This window comes from Pieris brassicae, chromosome 1 (genome assembly GCF_905147105.1).
Source record: "Pieris brassicae chromosome 1, ilPieBrab1.1, whole genome shotgun sequence".
NCBI classification, from domain to species: Eukaryota; Metazoa; Arthropoda; class Insecta; order Lepidoptera; family Pieridae; genus Pieris; species Pieris brassicae.
In genome coordinates this window covers 15,411,719-15,437,640 of record NC_059665.1, presented here as the reverse complement: position 1 = coordinate 15,437,640, position 25,922 = coordinate 15,411,719, and the positions used below count along the sequence as shown (strand labels likewise).

General features: G+C 33.8%; 3 protein-coding genes across 4 annotated transcripts; 1 reads left to right on the top strand and 2 right to left on the bottom strand.

The window, feature by feature from the left end:
* Nucleotides 1-42: 42 nt before the first annotated feature.
* On the top strand, nucleotides 43-18,762 carry LOC123707652 (EH domain-containing protein 1). Of its 2 annotated transcripts, XM_045657913.1 has the most exons (4): nucleotides 43-1,397; nucleotides 3,380-3,445; nucleotides 15,440-15,610; nucleotides 17,343-18,762. In XM_045657913.1, the coding sequence occupies exons 1-4, from the start codon at nucleotides 173-175 to the stop codon at nucleotides 17,543-17,545; spliced, it is 1,665 nt and encodes a 554-aa protein (XP_045513869.1). In that variant the 5' UTR covers nucleotides 43-172; the 3' UTR covers nucleotides 17,546-18,762. The 2 variants fall into 2 exon arrangements, with proteins under 2 accessions (XP_045513869.1, XP_045513877.1); XM_045657921.1 differs by lacking the exon at nucleotides 3,380-3,445 and having other exon boundaries at nucleotides 44-1,397.
* A 501-nt stretch (nucleotides 18,763-19,263) lies between these two features.
* LOC123711038 (small glutamine-rich tetratricopeptide repeat-containing protein alpha-like) lies at nucleotides 19,264-20,683 on the bottom strand. Its single transcript, XM_045663434.1, has one exon. It carries the CDS (start codon nucleotides 20,557-20,559, stop codon nucleotides 19,684-19,686), a length of 876 nt encoding a protein of 291 aa, XP_045519390.1. The 5' UTR covers nucleotides 20,560-20,683; the 3' UTR covers nucleotides 19,264-19,683.
* A 335-nt stretch (nucleotides 20,684-21,018) lies between these two features.
* On the bottom strand, nucleotides 21,019-24,078 carry LOC123711029 (actin-related protein 10). The gene is made up of 6 exons (XM_045663423.1): nucleotides 23,901-24,078; nucleotides 23,489-23,641; nucleotides 23,191-23,299; nucleotides 22,464-22,716; nucleotides 21,724-22,057; nucleotides 21,019-21,413 (listed from the first exon to the last, which is right to left on the bottom strand). The coding sequence occupies exons 1-6, from the start codon at nucleotides 23,975-23,977 to the stop codon at nucleotides 21,206-21,208; spliced, it is 1,134 nt and encodes a 377-aa protein (XP_045519379.1). The 5' UTR covers nucleotides 23,978-24,078; the 3' UTR covers nucleotides 21,019-21,205.
* Nucleotides 24,079-25,922: the final 1,844 nt, after the last annotated feature.

Genomic DNA, 25,922 nt, shown 5'->3' with positions numbered 1-25,922 from the left:
ACTATCATATCTGTCAATATTTTACAATGAGCGACGTCACGGGCTAATCATTTTCATCGTTCATTTTTGTGGAAAAGAATGTTCATAGTGGTCTCGGCGTAGTTTTATTTTTATTCCTATTGGTGTAGTGAGTGAAAAGTAATAAAAAGAAGCTTTGATATTGTAACTCAAAATGTTTAGCTGGTTAAAAAAAGAGGGTGAAAAGACAGAAAGTATTGAAAATGTAGTAGAAGGTCTTAAAAGGATATACAAAACTAAACTTTTACCGCTCGAGTTACACTATCAGTTCCACGACTTTCATTCGCCTCAGCTTGAGGAGCCGGATTTTGATGCAAAGCCTATGATATTGCTGGTCGGGCAGTACTCGACGGGAAAAACCACATTCATTAAATATCTCCTAGAGCGAGATTTCCCCGGCATTCGTATCGGGCCAGAACCCACAACAGATAGATTCATTGCTGTTATGTTTGATGAAAAAGAAGGAGTTATTCCGGGAAACGCACTTGTAGTTGACCCCAAAAAGCAGTTCCGACCACTTAGTAAATTTGGCAATGCTTTTTTAAACAGATTTCAATGCTCCACTGTCGCGTCGCCGGTGCTACGTGGTATTTCTATATTAGATACACCTGGAATCCTCTCTGGGGAGAAGCAACGTGTTGATAGAGGATATGACTTTACCGGGGTGTTGGAGTGGTTCGCAGAGCGCGTCGATCGTATTATATTGTTGTTTGACGCCCACAAACTAGACATATCAGATGAATTTAGGAGAAGTATAGAGGCATTAAGAGGTCACGATGATAAGATTCGCATTGTTCTTAATAAAGCAGATATGATTGACCATCAACAGTTAATGCGTGTGTATGGAGCATTGATGTGGTCATTAGGTAAAGTACTTCAAACTCCTGAGGTGGCTAGAGTGTACATTGGCTCATTCTGGGACCAACCTCTACGCTATGATGTAAATAGACGGCTATTTGAAGACGAAGAGCAGGATCTTTTTAGAGATATGCAGTCTCTTCCTAGAAATGCTGCATTACGAAAGTTAAATGATTTAATAAAACGGGCACGTCTAGCTAAAGTCCATGCATATATAGTAAGTGAACTAAGGAAAGAAATGCCATCAATGTTTGGTAAAGATGGTAAAAAAAAGGATTTAATAAAGAATTTGGCGCAAGTATATGACCGTATTCAAAAGGAACAACAAATTTCACCAGGAGATTTTCCTGATATTAAAAAGATGCAGGAATTGTTAGCAAATCATGACTTTACCAAATTCCATCCATTAAAGCCTAAACTTTTGGAAGTAGTTGATCACATGTTAGCTACTGATATTGCCCGACTCATGGACATGATCCCACAGGAGGATGTAAATATTGTGAACGAGCCACTTATTAAAGGTATGTAATTAATTTTGATTGTAAAACTATCTACTAACAGTTTCATTGGCCCAGCACATCTGTAAAATTGTGACTTAATATCTTTATCACAAGTGCCTTACTAGGTTTCTCATAAAAAGTATATTATATGACTAGATTAAATTTCTATAATAATGTTTTTAACACAATTAGGTTTTAAATGGAAACAGGAAATTGATGACTAAATTAACACAACCAGTATATAAGTACTATTTAACATGTTCCCAGGCAGTGTTAAAAATATGTAATCATTAGAATTATTTGATGTACCTGTATATTTTTATCAGTGATAACAGAGGGATAGCTGTGGTCAGGCAATCTTATTTTAAATTGACTAATAAGTTTTTATGTTTGACTAGATATAAAGTATGACATTACATTATTGCTTGGTATTAATGAAATAAAAGATTTTCCCATCATGCAACGTTAGTATATTTGAACAAAAGATTAAAAGAGGTTTCTGACACAAATTGTTTCATAATGAGGCTGCATCACACAGTGAATGTAAATGTACAGTAACATATAATATATAGTCTCAATAATCAATTGCACTTTATTCATATATTTTTTGGAATGCCATGAAATATACAGTTGTTACTTATGTTATTAACATAACTTTCTAAAGTACTATATATATATTATTAAAAAATACTATAAATATTTAATTTTGAGCATAATATGTTTGATTGCAGAAGTACTGCACTAGTACCTACAGCAATCTTTATAAGTGTTAAATAATTGCTAAAATATGGTTAATTGCTAAGCTAACTGTGAGTAGTCAAAAGAATCATTGACCTCAGTACTTTGTTAAAAATGGGCACATTACTGCCGTAAATTCATGCCACAGTGGTTCATGTAAAAGTTGACCTTTTTTGTTGTTGATGGCACATGCTAACTTTTTTCCCCTTTGCTTTTACATCTAAAATTTATGTAATTGTTATATGTATACATATCTGGCAAAATTTTATGTTTTTTTTAAATTATAAATATATCTTAGTTATACTTAACAAAATAATATTCACACTGAACATTAGCCAATGTTAAATTCCATTGTGTAGTGGAAATTAAGTCAAACTAATTAACTGACACATGCTGTTGTTTAATATATATATATATATGTATAATATATAGTCATTGACTACCCAATATTTTTTTTTCTTTCAAACCAGTTTCTGAAATGAGGGAAATTAATAAAATATACACATGGATTTGTTGAAAATCAAAAATTATATATCTTAAAATTACCAGTGAAAAACACGAAATAGACTCAAATAATATATCTGCTTATGTCCCCTGAAATAGCTAATCGTTTTTATTTAAGTATAATAATGACAAAAATTCCTGTACTGCCGTGATTCACGCACTTACGTCATGCTATAACAAACTCCTATGAACTATTGTAAACTTCATCATGTTATACATGAACATGTAATTTCAAGGCCGCTATTAATTACAATCAAGTACTTTTACGTTAATTTTTTTTAAAGGAACGGGCGTTGTTACAAATTGTCCAAGGTAAGGTGCAAAGAGTTGGTTGTTTGATAAAATATCATCAATACTTATCAATACATAGGATACGGGCGCACCTGCGTTGGCCTTGTTTAGTGTACTTGAACCATATGTCAGTACTAATATTCTATTAATTGAGGACCAATCAATTGATTTGAAATATATACTCAATCAGTTGGAGTGATTTGTGGACCTGGTTTTTGATAATTGACATTGACATTGTTTGATTATCTTAATAACTATGTAGTGGGTGATTACTATAACAACTCATTAATATATGTAATTTGTTAACCATAACGATAGTGGTTCATTACGACTTGTATGCTAAATCCAGAATGTTTTTGTAGGTGACCCATAGATAATAAATTTGAATGTATTAAATTTTATTCTAATTGCTTAACACTTCCCTATGAATGGGTCTTAGCATGCATGCAATAACATAAACTTTCCTCAAGGCGAGCCCGATGGCCCAGTGGCTGCGACTGTGGCGCGATTGCATGACAGACGCGGCTTCTTGGCAGGTAAGATCATTGTTCAGGGCTGGCTTTCCCTTGATACTACTCATTTATTGATGACATTTTCACATTCGAGTATTTCGGTATATGGTTTAAAACTATAAAACTATAAAGTTTTAACATAAATCATTTTCTCTTGTCATCGATGACTGATCGTGTCAAGGTGTTGTGTTGTCAATGATCTACCTATGCCGTGACTAATTGACACCTTTTTTCTTAATTACGTCTTTAATTATAATACTAAAACTTTCTTAAATCTTTTTTTCTGATGATACTATTAAATCTATTAAACGTACGAATACTTAACTCGTAACAATTATAAACGTTAAAAATTCGTCGAGTCGAATACTTTTTAAATTATTTCGGTCATTAGATAATATAGATGGGAATCAAGACTCTTAAAGGTTTCGTTTATATTGTTTCGAAATTTTACCTTATCGTTATTATATCTGCTTCGTAACTGTCGCGCTGTTATAGATAAGTTTCCAAATGATAAGGCACTCCGAGATAACACTTAAGTTATCTGCGGTAATGAGCTACACACGGCGTGAGCAATCAAGGAATCATAAATTAGTTACATCATTATGTCGCACCATTACTTAAAATCCTATTTGGATTGTAAGTAATAGTCATTTAACGATAGTTTAATTCGCAACGGAACAAGGTAAGCGATGAAAATTACCTTTGTTGTAAAGGTATGTAGAACCAATTACACAGCTTGAGTAATAGGTATATTCAATGAGAACGAGTGCACTTTCTCCTTCGTGTGATCAAGCCGATAGCTGTCTGCGCAGGCGCAACTATTGCAGCTGATTTATGTTGATGTCGACGCCCACAGCGTTATCCAACTGTCTAACTATTGTCTTTCTGATATGAAAGATGTGTTTTGGATATGGTTTCTTCGTTTTGATTTATAATGTGAAGACTACTTGTTTCGTTGTTCACTGTTACAATTCATTAAAACATACTATGTTTTACGAAATTCAAGAGAGCACAGTGAATAGCGTGTGGTAGATAGTATCGACATGGGAAGTGTCGCAAATGGCTGGCTCGTCGTTGCAAAATTACCGGTTTGATGGCCGACCACCCGTGACCATTGACGCCTGTACCTATCTATGCAGAATAAGGTTTTTACTATCACATTTTTGATAAGCCCATTATGGCTTTTTTTCGTTAAGTTCCCTTCATGTTAGTTCTCGAAATCTTATTTTAGATTTTTAGAGTGGTTTCAGTACTAGAATAACGTGATTCTATTTACATAATCGTTTAAAACTAGAATGTGGGGCAAGAGACTTAAACACGCAATAGATGCATTGATGCAGTTGACACTATAGTGAGAGTTAATTGTCGCACGGTCATTGTTCGCACGTCCGTCGTGACATCACAGCAGCCCATTAAGACACCCACAGCCCACTAAATGCATTATATGGACCCTGCTTTACCAATAACATGGCTTTTGTGGTCACACGTATGCTTTTGAGACGCTATTTCTTCGGCCATTGACATTGGCACCCCTATGTAATATACACTAAAGTTCGCGTTGAAATATCCTTATCTCACTTCATCCTTATAAATTTATTAGGCTAAAGCGGCAGTTTAAATTGTAGAATTGATAATTTTACTACATGAATATAAGTCACATTACCCTATGTTGTTAAAATTATTAAACGAAAATGCTTAAACGCGATATTCTATTTTAAATATTGAGAATGTCAGTCACGGGCAATCGTCTTCTATAGTTATATTGAATACCTACCATTAAAATGGCCACATATTCTCGTTGAATATGTACACACACCCACGTTCAGGTTTTTTTCGAATTGGATGATATTTTCTATTGTTGTTGACGTATCTATTTACGGACAAAACAAAACTCTAGCCACTTCAGTCTTTTAATAGTATCAATGAACAGTTAGAGGTCTCGATGTCATCTCAGTCCACTCAATTGTCATGTGTCTTTGTGCTCAGATCGCGGTCGCAGGGATTGTACGCTTGGTAGTGAACTACTGTAACACTGCTCTATTTGTGATTCCATTCATTGCTAATGTTTCCGGTTATTTTTGTACTTGACATTGGTTGGGTTATTTGGTAATTGGTCGTTGGCAACATAAAAATGCCACATTCAATTACCGCTTTTAATGCATATGCTAAATAGATAAATAGCTATAAGTTTTACGTCGCATTTATTGGAAATGTAATCGGTTATAGTAATTATATACCTAATACTTATTTAATAACAATAAAGTTAGTAGATGATTTGTTTCATCCATGTAGTAAAAATACGATAAGCAGCGAATCGGAAGTGTTATATGTGAGTCGCGCGTGCGCTGAATGTTATAACAAATTGTCATTCAAATATTAGCAATAATATTTGTTGGTTATTTAAACAATAAAAAATGTGTTTATTTAATATAAGTACATATGCATTACTATCTGTAAGATTTGGGAACTTTTAAGTAAAAATAAAACGTGTACTTATGTACACTCGTTCGAAGTTATACAATTTTGTTCAAAAATTTTATTCTACGTTTCTAGAAAAAACTACACCATAGAAAAAATTTCGACTTTACCTAACTTCATGGTGTCGGTTTTTTTGACGGTGTGCACATCATAAAAATTTACTCTCATCATTTTTCCCTAACGCGCCAAAAAAAGTATAACTTCAAAATACCTTTTTCAAGGTTCCCACTTTAAAAATACTATTTTCAGGTAAAATTTATTTACCGATAGTAACAGTTTAACACCGCAATAAACCAACGCAATAGAATTTCAAGGTAAACGGTTGTATACAATAGAAATCATATCAGATATTAGTGCACTCCAAATATTTGCAGCGAAGAAAAGTAATGTAGTAAAAATTGAAGGTCGTACTTTCGAAACAATTTACGAGATCCATATTAATGTTTAGTGCGCATCACGTCGGCAATGAATCATTGTGCGCTTTCCACGCCCTATATTTTGTATGCTCCACTAATTATTGTAGTTATGTGTTAAATTTCGAGTATAAAATTTAAATGCTAGAAAATAACAGAAGCCAGAATTCAGAATTACGCTTTAACTCATAATCCTATTTATAAGCATCAAATAACTTTAAAAATACTATTAATGACATATTGTTTAAATTGGGATTTATTACACTTATGAATGACGCCAGTGATTTAAGAATATTATATATGGTCCAAATATAATAGTATATTTCTTTTTAGGTACGTTTTACAGAATAATGATTGCTTTCCTCGTGCAAGTATGCATTATTATTGACGTTGATTACACAGAAGAATGTCTGTAACGGTTGTGATTGTTGCCTAGAGGTACAGATCATATCTTTAGACGTGTTCGGAATCGAACCAAACATCGATGTCACCAGCCGCAGGAAAATAATCTGTCGTACGCCCAATACTTTCGTTGTTTTTAACTATTAGTTATGAAATTACAAATTTTAGACAATACATTTAACACGTGATATAGCCATATGATTAAATACCTACACATTCACTGAATGCCTGGTGCAGTTGAAGACTGAAATATTATTTATTACATCATTTTTGCTTAAAACTGTTTGATATTTTCGTTTGTTTTTGTTTTTACGTGATGCACGCAGGCTGTCCTCAAATTAAATCTTGGTGTATTAAAGCTGTCTTATAAACGAACGATGTCTTCAGCGATCTAGTTATAGTTGGAAGTAGCTCAATTCTTATGTAACTGGTTTCATAATGAAAGTGCTTGATCCGCTCAATTGCTTTACGCGTTTGTTTCCTGTTACTGGCTCGTGTCCGGCATTTGAGTACTCGTCACTCGCTGTCACTAGTATTATCGCCCAAAATATGTATATGCCTATGCAGTACGAAGTATTCACAACTCAGCATAGCGTTATAAGTGTACAGAATAGTCCTGGCCTATAAGATTGAATAACGCCCTCGAGAGTCGTTAAAGAGTTAATGTTTACTTTTAAATAAGCTACCTATGATTAAATTTAGATAAATGTAGATTAAAAATTTCATTCTTACGTTTCTTTAACGTACTAATTAGTTAAGTAGAACGTAAAGCTGTACTGATTAGACATAATTTATTTCTGTCACCTGCCAGGCGTCGTTCCTTGCTAGACATTCTATATTAAAACACACAATGTGTTTAAATTTAATAACATTTATTAGCGGTAATTTTCAGACGACTCTAATATCATAATTAATTTTGTTTTGCTTAGTTAAAGACTTAGTGATCCTCTAGCTTATGTTATGTTCATTTCTTGGCGTACAAGTGGCAACCTTACCTATAAACAAGTTTACTTTCGCGAATATTTTCACTCGCCACGTGTCCTGCATCGCAACCACCCTTTTCTAATGCAATCACTTTGTAATAAAATACTTTCGCTGAATTTTCGTTGCTCTTGTTTTGTTACTGTTAATTACACTTCCGGTTTCACATCATGAATACTTGTTATATTTAATTCTAGTAACAGTTAAAAATTTGTAATATTTATATTTTTATTAGATATGTGGCTTAATGTTTGACAGTGCAAGAATAAGGTTTAAATTATTTAAAATATAAATCTTTAGTTCATCAGGTAACACGGTTGTAGATTATTTTTAAATAAATACATTGCCTGGACGATTTTTTTAAACTGTGTATGTGGGTAATACTACAACCTCTAAGCCCGTTATCCAAAGTCAAAACTAAATGTTTGTCCAAATGTTAGTGGTATCGCGGTCGACCGAACAAATTTACACTTTTCAATGACAAAGATAAAACTAAACTGATACTAAGTTGATTTCATGAAATCACTGACCGGAGGCTATTCAAGTCTACAATATTTTTTACTGTTAAGAAATTATACGGAGATTTGTGCAAATAGAAGAAAATAGTAGTCCCAGTCCTTGTCGTAAATACAAGGACACGGCTGCAATGATGCAGTGGGCGGCGGATGCGCTTCCTCCTCACACCTCCATCCTGCAGCCTCGACCTTACGATCACTCCACAATTGTCTTGTCTCCGCTCCTGATGTAATGAAAAGTACATGATACAATTATATGTCAAATTGACGCTACCATCTATGTATCTTAGATAAGATTATACAATGCTTATTCATACAGTCAACGGCCTATTGTTGTGCGTTTTACATTCTCATTAGAGACAGGCAATATTATTTCAACTGTTTTATTATACGGTGACTGACATCCCGTAACACACCAGTAGTGCATCGATCGTACATATCGATACACTTTTGCTTCATTAATATTGTTTATACAAAAGTCATTTCGAATAATTGTAACCAATCAAATTCATGAAAATACGAATGCATGTTATCACTATACCTAACGCGGATAATAGATTAATTAAACATATTTTAATTAGATCGTTAATACAAATGAGTGTATAGCATCATCATAAAGACTCCCGCAAATTTTAAGTCTAGACTAGACACAAATAATTCGGTCACGATCAATAAACGCCTGACGTCATTATTACCTCATTAATGGGAATGGTGAAATTGTAGTTAGGGAAAGCCATATAAACGGTCCACTGTTGTTTAAGTTCACCCTTTTTCGCTTCTTCTAGGCTGGTTTTGACCGCCGTAAAGTTTTTCCGAGCGTCTTTGTATGGTTTCTTGCTTGTGTTTGTTTTAATTAGTGAGTGTAATAACGATTTTACTGTATTGAAGTTTCTAGAAGAATATCTCTCTTCGATCAGCTCATGCCTGAGTGTGTTGGTCAGCAAGGAAACATTTGGGGCGGACAATCTGTTTCCACCGGTTTCTCTCAAGCGCCTCTCTTATAACAGTAAGAGGTCACTTGATTGGTGCATCTGATTAGTGAAGGTGATATTTTGCCATCATCTAGAACCTTATAAAAGAACCAATAACACACCTTAAAGATATTTAAGTTTTGACAGCGGAAGTTGGAAATGTGTCAACGGCGTTATAGTATATGTACTTACTACCTACCTAGCTTCTGGTTTTTATTCCCTGTTCTTATTAGATATTAAACCACGTCTAATGTGCTAATCTAAGTTCCGTACACCGGGCGCCTCTTACATAATTCACTTGCATTCAACCTGTTTATTTTACTCTCCATTCGCTTGTTATGACTGGAATTATTTTTACTATAAATATATTTAATACCAATGGTGAATGTCCTAACAAAACCATATCGTACATAACCTAAAGTATTACTTTATGGTAGAGCTGCATGCAATCTTATTTGTTCTCACCTTGTTACCTGCGTTTATTTGGAGATAGCGTGATGTCATATGGCCTTGTTAAATGGACTATCTATTCGAATAGGTGTTCCCGAAATTCGCGCAATTAAATAAACTTAGGGCTTACAAAACTTACTTTTGGAAGTTGTGTTTCTCGCGACTATGTATTGTATAACGGTAATATTGGAAATTATTTTATTACCACACTAAAATTCAGTATCAGATTTATAGAAACTTAACAGGAAAAATGAATACAGGTTCTATAAGTTGACGATAAACGCGAATTTTCCGCGAACCAGCGCCCAGTCTCAAGTGGCTCTCAGTTGCATAAGATATACATTCCTTCGTAACTACTCGAACACTTTTACTTGAGGCTCATCAAATTGAATTTTTTCCCTTTCATTTAAAGTATCGATTTTTAACACGTAACGTAGCATTACTCAACCAAAATATTCAGCGGCAAATTCTTGTCTTTTTCAATTAAGTCTTCCCATCGTCTTCGTTTCTTAGACGCAGGTGGACGGTAAGTTTTTTGGGCATTCCAAGTATATATATATATATGTTTTTCTTTTTCTAAATATCACGTACCAAGTGCGTGACCAGCTTTTCCATTATCGCGTTCAAATTACTGTATTCCATATATTATATAAATATACAGTTACCACGAAACGATAAGTATACAATTTTACTTGTATAATATTTATAAATGTAGCTTAACAGTTGTGAAATGATACAATATTCCTAATTATTTATTTATATTCTGTTCAATGGCATTTCTGAATCATTCGCTGATTTTATGTAGTTGTTTTGTTGGTTACACTTAATTCAGTAAATCCCTGCTGCATAAGACTGTTAACAAAGATCACGGTCATAAATAATGAATATTAATTATTAAGTCTTGCTCTTTAAATATAAAACTTATCTACGAAGGTAGTAATTACGATTTTATGTACATAAAGGATTGTATTACTACCACAACAGGTTTTTCGCTTTTTTAAAGCATTGCTTATCAATAATATCAACTCTGTGTAGGTTCTAGGCTTCTAGGCTATGGAATTAATCAAAGAAAAATGCTATATGAGGCCAAGAGCTATAAAAGGTTGTATTGCCCTTAATTATTATTAAGTATTTATTTATCAAACATATTTTTTATCAAACGCGGGTTTTTGCAATGTATGTAGTTTACATTTCTTGCATTTTTTATTGTTGTTATGATGTTTTAAATGTACGTCTATTGCCTTATTTGTGTTTGTCCTTATTTTTTGTTTCAAATAAAAATATATTGTAACTTGAAAGATTAACAATCGTCAATATATTTTCGAGATATATTCTAAATCAATTGTTTGTAAAATATATACTTTAATAACGAATTAATCTACAACGGGCCATTGATAAGTATGACCCAAATTCTCGAGAGATATTAACTGCAATCGATCATGTTCATCAATAAATGATGTATTCTGAGAAAATGTATTTGATATCCATTAAAAATTATTGGTTTACTAACCAATGTATAAAATATAAAGTTAATAAATATATTTTATAACGATGGCTGGTTTCTACTATAAACCTAACAAACATTACTAAGAAACTGTGTAATTAATTTGTGTTGTTCCTTTGATTTTTTACTAATAAACTTTCTTAAGTATTTGCGAGTTATTTGTGAGACTCTTAGTTGCGATATTCTTTTTTGGGCTTGAAAGCAATATTTTTAGTTACGGAGTAATACAAATATATTTTTAGTTTCGCTGAAGTCGAGTAAATGGCCAAAAGCCCAATTATTCATGAAAGCAAAATTGGATGCATGCATGTCCTGATGCTATGGTCTAATTGTCCTGTAGTATTTTGACTGAAGAACTCTTTTGTTTCTTTTTGTCAGACGTGTTTACACTGTGATGAAATGAGACAGATAAATCCTTTAGTTAAAACAGTGCAATACTGACGTATATTGTGTGAATAGGAGGAATTGTCTTTTATTATAATTACCTACCAGAAATGCATTTTGGCGTTTTTTTCCTTTGACGTATGTGTTAAAATTCGAAGTACAGTCATATCGATATAACATTCATATTACCTATAATTGATGAATCATGTTTTACATATGGGCAAAGATATTTGCGCAACAGTTTGTCGTCTGTTAGTAAAATAGCTGATGTGCGGTTCTGTAGTCTGTGTACCGTTTTTCGTATGTAGAGCATATCTTTTGCTATGAGATCACGTGCTTGTGAAGAGAAATTAGTAATTAAACTTGTTTAGTTAGAAGGTTCGGTTGCCTTGGTATTTTCAAAGGCAAAATGATCAGATCACGTGGTTGATCCTCGTTGTTTCTCGATGGTTCTCGACACACAGTTCGAACAATAGCCCAGAGTAATCAGCATCATCATCACCTTGATTGCTGGAAGTCTTCCAAGACATTTTCCTTTTCGAACTAGTGAACGACCATTTGTTTAAAGAAAGAGTATAACCCTCCTTCAAAGGCAGCACTCACTAAAATGGGTGACCATGAGCTGTCATGACTCCCCTTTTTGGGCGTCCCGTATGCTCGCTTATTCCATTCTGTAAAAAATTAGATCTTCAGGTTTGGACTTCACAGACACTAGGCGAGCAAAGCTGAGACAACGATTTGAATTTTTCACTTTTGCTTCAGATAGTATTTGTTGTCGATATTCCAGTATGTCATAGATTTTCAAACCTATTGTATACTACAGTGCGAGGACTTTCGCTAAATATAGTAACCATTGATTTTACGGTTCCAGACGAATGCTTTAGCTATACCAAGATAAATGTATGGATGAACGAATAGATACGTAAACTGCTCGTAATGGGTTATAAAATGAAAAAATATTTATAATTTATTTCGTATACACAACTCAATGTAATATGTATTGGCTCAGACGGGATATTATTACTAAATAACAATATTTTGTTCGCAACCACTCTGGTTGGTACATGTTATGTATCGGATTTTTTGGATTCGATTTCCAGTGAAGTAATGTTAAAAAGTAAAACTAGTTGGTTTAATTTTTTAGTTGATATAATTTTGAAATAACGTGAGACAGTTGTCTCGTTTTCGGATTTAGCTCAGTCTTCATTGTTAATATATTTTTAAATAAAATACTAGTACGTAAGTGCAAGTAGGTATTAATTGTTTTGTTATTCTCCGTAACATATCGTGTTCTAGGCTAGACAGTCTTAACTATTCTAAGATATATTTAGAATATAATAACTATTATTCAGTCTACGAAAGAGAGTATTTCTTATTGAGTAATCAGATTTTACTATAATAAAAAAACAAATGACTATCGCCCATCTGAAGCCTTAATTATGATGTAAAGTTTTTTTTTATATTTATAATGCAATTTCCTTTCTGTCAAGAGTAGCGCACGTAGTGCATATACTTTGCTCGTGTAGACTAACAAATAAAAACAGTTAAACATAGATGCCTTTGTCTCGGTCTGTCGCTCCGCAAAAAGCATAAACTATGAAACTGTTGATTTTCGACTGGGGCAGCGGCCGCGTAACGGAAGCCTTCGTTTTTGCGTCTTCCGGGCCCAGTGACCTAAATACTATGAATTGTTTGTCATTAGCACTGAATAATTATTTCTTTTTGCTACAATTTTCTATTGGTCCATAAGGTCATTTAATTCATTCAGCTATAAAAAGTACGTTTTAAATCCTTGTTATTGACTGTATAGAGTTACAGATTATTTGAAGTAGTTAACTGCAGTCACCTTGTGAGATAAGCGACACATTTATCACACTGTTGGGTCGTCTCACCTTCGAGTTACTTTGCGCGGACAATAAAACGCATTTGAGGATCATTTGTTATGTGAAATATCACACTACGAATTAGTAGACTGTATATTTTAAAATTGAATTATTATATAATGGTGATGTAGTATGTGAGATATAAGTACATTAAAACGAATTTATGAGTTGACTCACAAGACCAAGATTATATGCTTGATCAAATTAATCAATTGACTAACTTGTCATATTGTCTTTACGATTATAATGTCTATATTCGCTGTTGATTATTTTTATCCTATGCATTTATTGTTTAAACTTTGAGAGACGTCTGTTATTAATGTTTTAAAAAGTTTATTGACATTTTAAACATAGAATGAACTTCCAATAAAGTTTGAGGTCTATGTTACGTGTCGGCATTCGAACGACCCAACTGTAACATCGCGCGCCTGGAGCTGTGCGTGCTACCAATACTAATATGGTTCGGTATTTGCTTACAAAAGCTATATTTTAATAAATGCTTCTTCGTTATAAGGAAACAAAGTCCTGATTGCGTAATAATAATAAAGCTTATTGTGTGTACTTAATGCGTAGTAGTACCTATTGTTAAATGTAACTTAGGGAGCGTTTAAGTATTACGTCACGCAATTTTTCTTGACCCCCCTCCCCCTCAGAAAACCAGTACGGGAAGTTACCATTATGTGGTGTAAAGTACTGGAGAGTCCAAAATAATATTAACAATAACTCGTAATTCATTCCCGCCCGCATCGTAACGTTATACACGAGGAATCCCCCCCCCCCACTCCCAAAATTCGTTTTATAATACTGGAACGCTCCCTTATAAGTAAAAATAAGGACGCCTTTCGAGTTATCGTCTTCTTCCCTCTGTCTTGCTTGTATTTATATCTGATGTTGCCTATGCTATTTTCAGATCAACTTTAGGATTTCCCATATCGCGTTTTATGACGCGAATACATAATATTTAAATAAGATTTTTGTTTATTATAATTCAGAACATACCAACATTGAAATTTATATACAGAATACAATAACACTGTGTTGCATTTATCAATACGCATTTGAAATAGTTATTGTTATATTCATACATCGCAATACGTGCCGTTTCGTATATTTTAGTACCGTTTACTGAATTTTAATAATAAAATTAGAAGCGTACAGACAGGAAAGAACTAGGCGCTCTCTACTCTCCTAGCTAGAAGGTTTTGCCTTTATTTAAACTGTGACGTTACAACCCATATATTGTAGGCAAGTAGAAGCTCAGTACTGGGTGCCTGATAATGCGATTTTTTTATTCTGAGGCGTACTGGTTTCCTTATACATTACTTTACAGTATAAGTATGTATTAATTACTTACATATTTGGTTTAATAGTTGCATTGCTGGTGTCTTACCTATTATATTAAGATAATGAAACAAAATTCAACTACGTAGACCATTAGTCTTTATCTTTATAATAGTGTAACTAATGCACGAGTCCCTATATAAAACACCCAAATCAGATTCAGTCGAGTTAATAAGAATAAAGCCCTTTTTTAAAACTATAATAGAATTCTTGACTCTGAAGCCCATGATAGGACATAGGCCTCTTCCAAACCCTTCCAAAGCTCAGTAAGAACATAATAAGTTTTTTATGTCGATTACATTGTTGTCTTGCGTTTCCAAAGGTCTCCTCTACAGTTAGCCAATACTGCATATTATAAGTCTTTGACTTATTAATCCTTGCTACTCATATATCTCTTTCACCTAAGACATTGTCTGCCATTATTGTATGTTGTTAATGAATCTTTTATTATTCTTATGGTTAAGAAATAACTACATATATAAGTATAAGAATTTGGTCTGTCTTCATCAGTGTGAAGTCGTAATTAAATGCTGCAATGCGATCTGATTCGTGTGTACCATCGTTGCATCATACTCATTTCTTTTGAAATCGTTTCGGTAAATTGCATAATTATATTACAACGCAGATAGCGTTCGATTTGGCTCCCTTTCGTATTAGCATAATTTTAAATACTGATTCCTGTTTCGGTGTTTACAGGTGGTGCATTCGAAGGTGTTGAAGACCAGGTGTCTCCGTTTGGATATGGCCGCGGCGAGGGTGTAGATGCAGGCCATGGTGATCCCGAATGGATCTGCAGCAAGGAAAAGCCGCGATACGACGAGTTATTCCTCTCACTAAACCCCATTGATGGAAAAGTCACCGGAGCCGGTACGACCCTCTCACTCGCTCACACTTCACGCCTCTCAATCACAAATCTAACACACAATTCCACCTTCTCTTTCGCAAACCATTCACCTCTATCACTTACACTTCTTGCCGCTAATACTGCGTGCGCGCACCTCACCCGTCTCTGTCTCACGACAAAAGACCCACAAACATACATCAAACTCACGGATACTCTGGCCTTGGCTTTAGAGAACTGCTCAAACATATCCCAGCTGTTACAAGCAAACGACGATGGTGTCTCGATCCACAGTATTTACGATACCAATAACGATGACAGGCGAGACAGTCAATGTAAAGATGACGACAGCGTCTCGGAAGCGAATATTGAATCGCCCACAAGTAGTTTTGACTCGATTGTTTCTTCTCTGATATATTTCACTAAAGCTGCCTGTATACTAGGTCTGAGTATTGTAGTCGTTATAATTCTTGCTGACGTAATGTTTGTCAGTATGGCGTATATATTTACTGGCAGATTGTACTTAGAGTTCAGTGTAGTAAAGTCACCACAGGGTTTGTTAGAAGAGGCGAAAGTGTTAATATTCGGGCCGGAGCAGGAGACTGTTCAGATACACTCTATATTTCAGCTGCTGTATCGTCACACCGTTGTCAACGTCCTTAAACATTTGGTGCATGCTCTAACCTGAATAATTAATTTTCAGCCTGTTAGGGAGCGTTTAAGTACTACGTAACGGATTTTTTTCCTTTTGTAAAACGTTACGATGCGGGGCGGGGATTGAATTACGCGTTATTGTTAATATTATTTTCTACTTTTCAGTACTTTATACCACATAATGGTAAGTTTTCGGTTTAGAGAGTGACTGGAGTTGGTCATGAAGCGTTTTACTATTGGAAACAGAAACGTTACGGCGCGTTTCAGGGGGGGGGGGGGGGGGCGGTGTCAAGAATCTCCAAAACTTGCGTGACGTAATACTTGAACGCTCCCTTATCTTTATACTTTACGGTATTAGCGAGAATACTAACCACATTTATTTATTTGCCATTGCTTTATAAACATCATCAAACATATTTTACCTTCAATCCTTATTTATTTATTTCCCTATAAGATTTATAGTAATCCAAACCGTCGTTGTTTAGTTTGTGGTTTTAGTAAAAATATGTGTTGTGATGTATTAAATATAACCAGAAAGCACGCACATTTCTAGTCTGAAAAGACTTTATACGAAACAAAGTATAATTTTATTATTATTTAAGTTCACTTCATTATAATAACAGTTCAGTATCTAAAACAAACTTTCATTATTTGCCTAAAAATGGGGATAAATACTGAAAATTAAATTACATTACAAAATGGCAGCTGTGGGTTTATTAAATCCGTTTTTACATATAATCTTACTGGAATATACAATATACATAGTAGCGTTAACATTTTAGATGAATTGAATAAGGACACGTATCTGCATTTTTTTGTAATTGCAGAAATATATACTAAAGAGTTAGAATATAAAGTAAAAATGATTATTGTGGTAAAGTTACTATACCTTATTTATCTCAAATATGGATGGCTTAACTATATTTTGTATATCTTATAATTTTGCCCAATATATAATCTCTAAAGCTATCCCGAAAAACGCCGTCTAGGCACACTATTCAGAAATTATAGGTATAGGTTTGTAATTTTAAACTTACACATAATTAAAGACCCTTTTAAGGGTACTTAGAGATAAAGTTAGCTAGAGTATCGCTTGTCCAACAGCCGCAAAAACGGAGATGGTGAAGTCGAAGCTGCCAAATTCGGTGCTGGGGAAGATCTGGAAATTATCCGACATCGACAAGGATGGATTCCTCGACGAAGAAGAATTCGCGCTCGCAATGCACCTTATAAAGGTCAAGATCGACGGACATGACCTACCCCAAGACCTTCCTCCCCACCTCATACCCCCCACCAAGAGGAACTAACAACCTTTTGTGCTTCCAGACTCACTGTAATTACAGTAGAATAACTGGGTTAGAATGCGTAAGTTCTGTATACAAATATACTGGCCGTTTACCGTTAGAATTATCTACTGTATTTTACATTTGAGATCTCGAAGATCTCCCCAAAATCCCACTTCTCTAACATTTGCTGTCGCACTCGAGTCGCAATAATGCGAGAGGTTTAGTTGTAATCTTTTGAAATTAATTGCAATATTTTATCCAAGCTACTTATAAGATGGCAAATGTTTCTGAACGTATTTATATGACCGCTGAAGGCTTGTTATTTAACTATGTCTAGCAATTGTAGAATCGTGTTTAACTTATACAAACCAATAGATAGCGTTATGTTCAACAATTAATTTTATTCACGATGAGAGCGATTCTAAGTTATAACAAGTCTTCAATGGTTAGGCACTGTAGAACGCATACATGCATCGCCCCATTGCTATTTATTGCTTGGTTTTTTGTAATAAATAAATACTTCTTGTTTCCCTAACGTCAACCTAAAGAGAGAGCGTGATTTGAGCATACAAATGGTTTTTCTTCACTCACATACATTACATTGTGCAATACATGAAGAGAAATTTAAGAAACATCCTCATTGTGTTACAAATAAAAGATGTTTAAAGTTATTTGAGATGTTAATTGAAGTTAAATTAGTTTAGATTTTACTTAATTTATTCATCATACATGTTTTGGTGCTTTTATATTTTATGAGTTCATTTAAATTGATCTTCAGATATTTCTTATCATCCATGCATAATATTTATAAATTGTTTTATATTTATTAATTTTAAGGTGTTCCTATTAGTGATTTTTCAAAAGTATAATCCATAAAATAAAATGCATATTGGTTATTAATTCTCATTTCAATAAATTATGTCCGCTGTTCGAAAACATTGCTATAATCTATTTTCTCCTGTCAATTGTCGCATTTATTTAATTGAATGATTGATAGTGCCTTTCCATTTTTCTCTCACAATTATTAGATAAATATTACATAAACTTAACTGCGTACTGTCTGAACAAAGGCTCTTATACTATTTCTATGTAAATATGGATTTATATGATTATGTTTTGAAAGGCCCCTCTGAATTCACCACAGAGATGCAATCATATATTTTTACATTTTGCTACTGTGTGTACATAAAAATAAATGTATTTATCATAAATTATACACAGAGTGTAATAAATAGATAAGAAAAATATTAACTTGGTGTTTTATTTAATATAGAAAATTTATAATTGTTTTTAAAACAGATACTAAGTGATATATATATAAAGATATATATCACTGATGGAGTGAGAAACTATTGATTTTGTATAGGTAATGGATCAATTATACTTAGTTTGCCAAGCATTGCTATCTAATTATCATAGACTGAATGTACTAAATTCAAAAATCAAAGAGAATAATCACCTAATGATCTATTAACAGTAGTGCTCACAACTTTGGTAAGAATTTTCAGCCTTGAAACCTTTATTAATTATTAATGATTTTACTAAATCACTAAGTTATTCTGGACGGATCAGAGGAAAAAATCACTAACAGGTTTAGTCACCAAGACTTCGCAAAGCCTTGTCTAAAATATACCCATAATTTCAGAGGGCTAATTAAAGTCCTGCCATAAAGATTACAAAAAAAAGAAAATGCAAGAAAACTCATGAAATTAATTCATGATAAACAAATAGTATTTTCATAGTATATAAATTTTATTTAACACCACATCATATTTAGATACAATTTATAGTTATTTCATTACTTATATTATAAAATATTTTAAGGTGAACAGACCTTGTCTTGTCCAACAGCTTACAATTAAAATCGGCACAGGCATTTAGGAGTTTAGCTAAAAAGGATAATGTGAAAATAAATAAATAATCTTTCAGATAAAAGTAAACTTTAACATAAATGTCGAAAAAGAAGACTTGGTGCAACTTGTAACACATATCTGAATGAGATATAGAAATTTTTAAAATGAGCTCTCATGTATTAACCTTATATTTTACATTTCCAGAAAAATATAATTCAACTATGAAATTAAAATAAAGGACAACACAGCTTATCTCTTTTAGACCCTTGCAACTGTAGTTCACTGTGCCAGTATGAATTAAAAACACTATTGTGAGGTAGGAGGTGGATTTCCTCCACCCGTGCCTTGAGGAGGACGGATCTGCCTCCTTAGTTGTTCCACCAACTCAGGATTTACAGCTTGCATCTGTTGAGCCAAAGCTTGACCAGCTTCTAGTAGAGCATTGACATTAGTTCCCATACCACCAGCAGCTGGAGCACCTGTGTTGGCATTCATCAATCCTGATAGCATGTTCTGCATGTTAGGATCTGAAAGCATTTCTGTTGCCATATTCAATAATGCTGGATTTTGCAGCAAACCACCAAGGTCCATAGAAGGACGGCCGCCGCGCTGTGCGATTTTCTCTTCCGCAATACGCAGGTTATCTTTGTAAGATTCATTGTCTGGCTCTAATTGTACAGCTCGAGCAAAGGCTATGCGTGCTTCTACATGTCTATCTAAGGCAGTTAAAGCTAGTCCCAGACGGCCGTGTGCTTTGCCGTAGTTCGGTTGTAGTGCTAGCGCCGCCATACAATCTGCTACAGCACCCTCATGTTCACCCAATTTGAAATGAGCGGCGGCTCTGTTACAGAAGTAAACCGAATTACGTGGATCTATTTCTATGGCTTTACTGTACTTTTCCATAGCTTCGCGAAAGTGTTCAGTCTTCATCAATTCATTTCCCTCGTTTTTAAGCTTCTCGGCCTCCGCTAGATCAGCTACAGGGTTACTCGTCTGTTGCCGCATTAATTGCAAAAGATCCATTCCCTTAGAGAGCTGCTCAGGTGTAAGTTCATAAGCGGTCTCGATGCACTGCGCTGCAACTTCTATACTTTCCCGGGATTCTAGACTGAGGGTGTCCCCATCGAGTTGTTGTTTCAAAAAGTTTACTATACCCGCCGCAACTGCTTTGATCTCCGACATTTTGTATAATGTATAACGATAGTTAAAAACAATAGGAATCTTCTAAATTGGTTGTGGATAATTATTGTGAAAATGACAATTTTTTTAATTTTTCAGTGATGAATGTGAACCATAGGTAATACCACTGATATGAACTACAGAATGTATTAAATATTTTAGTCTTCAGAGTTCTGACCACAGATGAATAATATGGATCGCATATTTAAACTTACTGGTTGTTACCGTTTATACAGATTAGAAATCACAGATCGAAATGCTGAGTAATAATAATTGATCAACTTAACACTATTGCTTTAGCTAGAAAATAATAGCATTATGAAATACACTAGTTTTCCAATCCCTTAGTATATAATAACGACATAGTATACTTTCAAAAATATTTAAGGATTCCTAAATGATTGTGTTCTAATTCATCTTCTTTACATTTCTCGTCTTAGAATGATAAAACTGACTCGGCAATTATTTTTTATGGCTATGATATATTTATTTTATTATAAATTAGAAGTACAATATAAGGGTCTGACAGGCCTTGATACATACATCACAATATTAATAAAGAAATGTTTACAAGTGTGGACGCTGCCATTGTAAATAATGCTAACTCGAACAAGGTCCTTTTTTGGATCTAAGATGAGTTTCAGACACTTCATGGACACCGATGGTGATGGTCAGGCGGGGTATTATGTAGTAAACAGGCCCAATCGCGTAGACGTTGCGTTCGAAGGTAAACGTCTCGAGGTTCAGCGCGGCCACCACCGTCCGCCCCTCCGCACACTGCACCTCCAACCCAGGCACATACATTATCTTCACATGGCGACGAGTGGAACTTAAATGTTTTTATGTGAAGCTGGTCTCTAAAAAAATTAATTAATTTAAGCGAAATAATACCAAAGAATCTTTATAAAATATTCTTTAGGAATAATCTTATAATTTTTATAAGCAATTATAATTTTTTTTAAATATAACTTGGCTTTTGGGACTCCAGCACTGTCTGTGTAAAAATTATACAAATGAATAATAATATAATAAAACAATTTTTTTTGGGGAAACCATAAAAATATGTTAGGTTTGCAAAAATACTAACAATATTTCATATATTCTTCTTAAATTAAAAATATAATTAAATTATTATTTAATGCTTTTGTTAGCAGTTTTTCTACTCACTTATATGGTTCCACTGTAATTAAATGTCTCAGCTCATGTGCTATACGGGCCTTAAGGCCAGGTAGTGTTGCTCCGCCACCCGTTATTAATATATTCTCTGCGAGTACACGACGTGTGTCTCGTGGACATTGTATTAGACACTGCAGCACTGCATCCGGTAGAGACGCCATGTCCCGATCTCTTTCAAACAAAGGTTCGGCGGCGAGAGCCCTTGCTCTACCCGTAACTCGGACAGACGTGCCTGCCCCCCCGCATACGACACTACGAACTCCATTGCACCCCTCACTAGCCAACTGTATAGCTAGCGTGCGACTTGGGACGAAACAGGTACGTACTGAAATTGTATTATTTATTTATACAAATATTAATATAAACAATAACTTCATAAAACTGTATTTACTTTATAATGAACATAAAATAATTGAAAACTTGAACATATACTAAGTTAAGTTATTCATTAAAGTAAAAAAAGAAAAAAGATACATGTTGAATAGAACCTCTTCTTAAAAAACAAGATTTTTGTTATTTGTATAATTACATAAATTAAATATATAAATATGTTGCATAAATTAATTAGAATATAATTTTTTTTTTATAGAACAAGGAGCAAAAGGGCAGGAGACTCACCTGATGTTAAGTGATACCGTCGCCCAAGGACACTCTCAATGCCAGAGAGCTCACAAATGTGTTGCCAGCCTTTTAAGAATTGGTACAATAAAGTAGTTAAACAACTATCATACCTAGAATATCTTCTAGAACATTGTCATCAAGCTGTAACTCGGTTTCATTATCCTCCTTCAATATATTAGCAAGGTGCACCCTCACAGCTTGCATACCTAGTGGAGGCACCTGAATGGCATGTACTAGGGGTGCTGCATGTACAACAGGTGTAACTTCAGCTTCTCGTGCTCCTATGCTAACCACCAGTGCTGTACCCACACCCAGTGTTGCAGCACACGCCCTACCTGTGTCCCACCATGTTACACCTGACACCTAATAAACAGAACTTCTGAATATTCTTTGTACAATACAAAAAAAAATTTTAATGTAATAACAGGCAAACGGGCAAGAGGCTCACCTGATGTTAAGCGATACTGCCGCCCATGGACACTCACATTGCCAGAAGGCTCGCAAGTGCGTTGCCGGCCTTTCAAGAATTCGTACGCTCTTTTCTTAAAGGACCCTAAGTCGAATTGGTTCCGAAATACTTCAAATATCTGAGAGTAGGTATAATTTTGATAAGAGGGGGATGCTATACTGAATAGTAATTTTTAAATGCATATTACTTATTATATTAGATAAATAAATGATCATGAAAGAGATAGTTGTAGTGCCATTGATTTATTATTTATTTTTATTACTAATTATTGATGTGTAAGATATGTATGAGATAGTGCAACATTACAAAAAAATTATAAAAACAGGAACTATTTTAATTATTTTAGGTGAAAGCCATTTTATGTTTACCTCATAATGCATATAGAGAACTTTAGCCAGTGTCTCCCTGAATTGTGTGGTTGTAAGCAGTGACTCTATGACCACAACTTTACGCTCTTTTGGATTTACTAGCACATGTCTGAAATAAAATTACATTCTATGCATATTTTGTAAACATTAGATTAAAGTTAAATGCGGCTTTTAGAGTTATCCTTTTATGAAATAGTAACTGATAAGTTGAATGGATGTCAAGTTTTGATAAGCTGGGAACTATGAAAAAAAAGCTTACCTACTTATTATAATTTACACTTCCTTTAAATCATAATACCTGAAATACAGAAGGTGCAGCATCTGCACTAGGTTATCATAGAGCTCTTCAGTAGTATTGTAGTCATATACTTGTTTGTACCGCCTCTCCATTGGACACCAAAACTCTGATTTGATTATACATCTCGGGGCAGCTTCACCAGTAAATCCAAACCTTTACAAAAACAATAGTGTAAATGAAAATAATGATTGTTATATTATATTTTTCCGTATTACCTACATTCACAGACAACATAGTTACTTCGTTTAATTTAGGAATATAATGCAATGTCGATTGTTTTAAAAGAATGTATCTACTTGCAAGAATAAGTTGACATGCTTAGATTTGCTTTAATCAATAAGTAGAGATTGGAGGTTTGTTAACTTTCGTAACAGAAAAAGTATTCTAGTTTTTAATACTTCGAAAAACATACTTTGTATAGTCGGCGCCCAAATCCAACACAACGGCTTGCTTTTCTTGAATAAGCGCTATTCCTTCATACAAAGTCATTTTCAATTTTTTTTAATAATTTCTAACACATTTCTTTATAATATTAGTTAACTAGTATTTAAAATATATTAAATGTACACAATATACAAATTACAAATGAATGACAAGCAATAAGAATTAAGAATATATGATATGATTTATTTAATTTGTAAATTGTCACTTGTTAAACTGACACACATAGAGTAAACTTCAAAACTACAATTCTTTTTTTTTGTGAACAGTGAGCCACTCTCAATGCCAGAGGGCTCGCATATGCATTTCCAGCCTTTTAAGGAATCGTACGCTCTTTTTGAGGGACCCTGTTCGCGCTAAATTGGTGTCAATCAAAGAAGGATGACAATTGTCGATTTGACTTTGACACACGACCCGGAGACGGTAGGTGGTGTCCCTGCGTAATGGCGCAAGGGAGTTAATTTTTTTAACTGCAGTCGCGTGAGCACTATATATATTCCGCACACCGTATAGCATTTACTTTTTTTTGATTCATCATTGAAGGATCCAGTGTTAGGAGTGAGTTAGTTTTAGTCTTATCAATTATTGGATTCCTTTTTTTATTATACTGACACGCGACAGCCGAAACAGCGCATATTATTTCACCGAGGGAAGGGAGCATCCTGGATATAGCTTCCAGATACCCAGGCCCACACATCTTTTTTGATCCCTCGAGCTGTATATCATATCTCTTAGTTAGGCATATTTATTTTTCGTATCTTCTTTAACGTATTTTAGGTTCGTTAAGTTAAATTGCCGGTGGGTATATTCTTACCTGTATAACGACAACTTTAATATGGATTTTTTTTAAATATTATATGTATATATAAATCTATTATCCGTATTTCGTATTTACGTATTTAATAATAGATTGTGCCTGATTTGGTGAGAATGATCATGCTTAATTAATATCTACATACATCACTTTTTGCTAAAAATTGTTTCACAGTTAACGTTAGTAATAAATCTGTTTATTTTTGAATATAATCGTATTGTTGATATTTCATTTTATTTTAATATTTTTATAAAGTTAATTTTGGAATAATTAATAATTATATGTAGATAACATGGATAAAAGAACAAGGAAGGAGTTGGAACATGTTCCAAGTTCCATATTATTATTGCAAGCACGACAAAATTTGTATTTTTCTAAGATTCAACCATTATATGATTTGATTTTCCAAATCAAAACGTCTAATATTCAAGCACTTCGTACTGAATTTAATGACTCAGTATCTCAATTAAATATTGAGCAAATGAAGCATAATCTTCAATTCATTCCTTCTTTTCACACATGGGAGCCCTTTGAGGACCTGTACGCAACCATACAGGGTAAGCTACAGGACATTAAAAGTACTACAGTTGAGGAGAAATTAGATCATCCAAAGTTAAAATTTCCTCCAATAAAATTACCACAATTTAATGGCGACCCAAATAATTGGACTTCATTCTACGAAGCCTTTAACCATTTAGTGCATAACAATTGGGAAATTTTGAATTCCGAAAAGGTGTTCTATATTTGTGGTCAACTAAGAGGTACTGTGAACGCCGGCATAAACCCAACGGCAAATAATTATGATTTAATTTATTCTACCTTAATTGACAAATATCAAGACATACGGTCTCTTGGCTTTTATTATTTGGATAATATTTTTAATTTTAAAACATTAACAACGTCTTCCACAGACGGTTTAAATAGTTTTCTTGATTATTTTGTTACACCAACTGCAGCTTTTGAAAAACTAGAAATACCTAATAAATTGGATTTTTTTGTTTTTATTTTTGGCACTTAAAAAAATAGACAACGAAACAATTATTTCATTTGAGAATTCCTTTAGAAAAGAAAAAATACCTTGTTATACGCAATTAATTATTTTTTTAATGGAACAGTGTAAAGTTTTGGAACGAACAAATTCTATGATAAAACCGGCTAATAATAAATATTCCAAAAGCG

Coding starts and splice junctions, on each gene's coding strand:
- LOC123711038 (XM_045663434.1), bottom strand. CDS start 20,559: ATGTCGGAGATCAAAGCAGTTGCGGCGGGTATAGTAAACTTTTTGAAA.
- LOC123707652 (XM_045657913.1), top strand. CDS start 173: ATGTTTAGCTGGTTAAAAAAAGAGGGTGAAAAGACAGAAAGTATTGAA. Junction 1,398..3,379: donor GAACGAGCCACTTATTAAAG/GTATGTAATTAA, acceptor ACTTTCCTCAAG/GCGAGCCCGATGGCCCAGTG. Junction 3,446..15,439: donor CAGACGCGGCTTCTTGGCAG/GTAAGATCATTG, acceptor CGGTGTTTACAG/GTGGTGCATTCGAAGGTGTT.
- LOC123711029 (XM_045663423.1), bottom strand. CDS start 23,977: ATGACTTTGTATGAAGGAATAGCGCTTATTCAAGAAAAGCAAGCCGTT. Junction 23,300..23,488: donor CTGCACCTTCTGTATTTCAG/GTATTATGATTT, acceptor ATTTTATTTCAG/ACATGTGCTAGTAAATCCAA. Junction 21,414..21,723: donor ATTACAGTGGAACCATATAA/GTGAGTAGAAAA, acceptor TAATTTTTTTAG/AGACCAGCTTCACATAAAAA.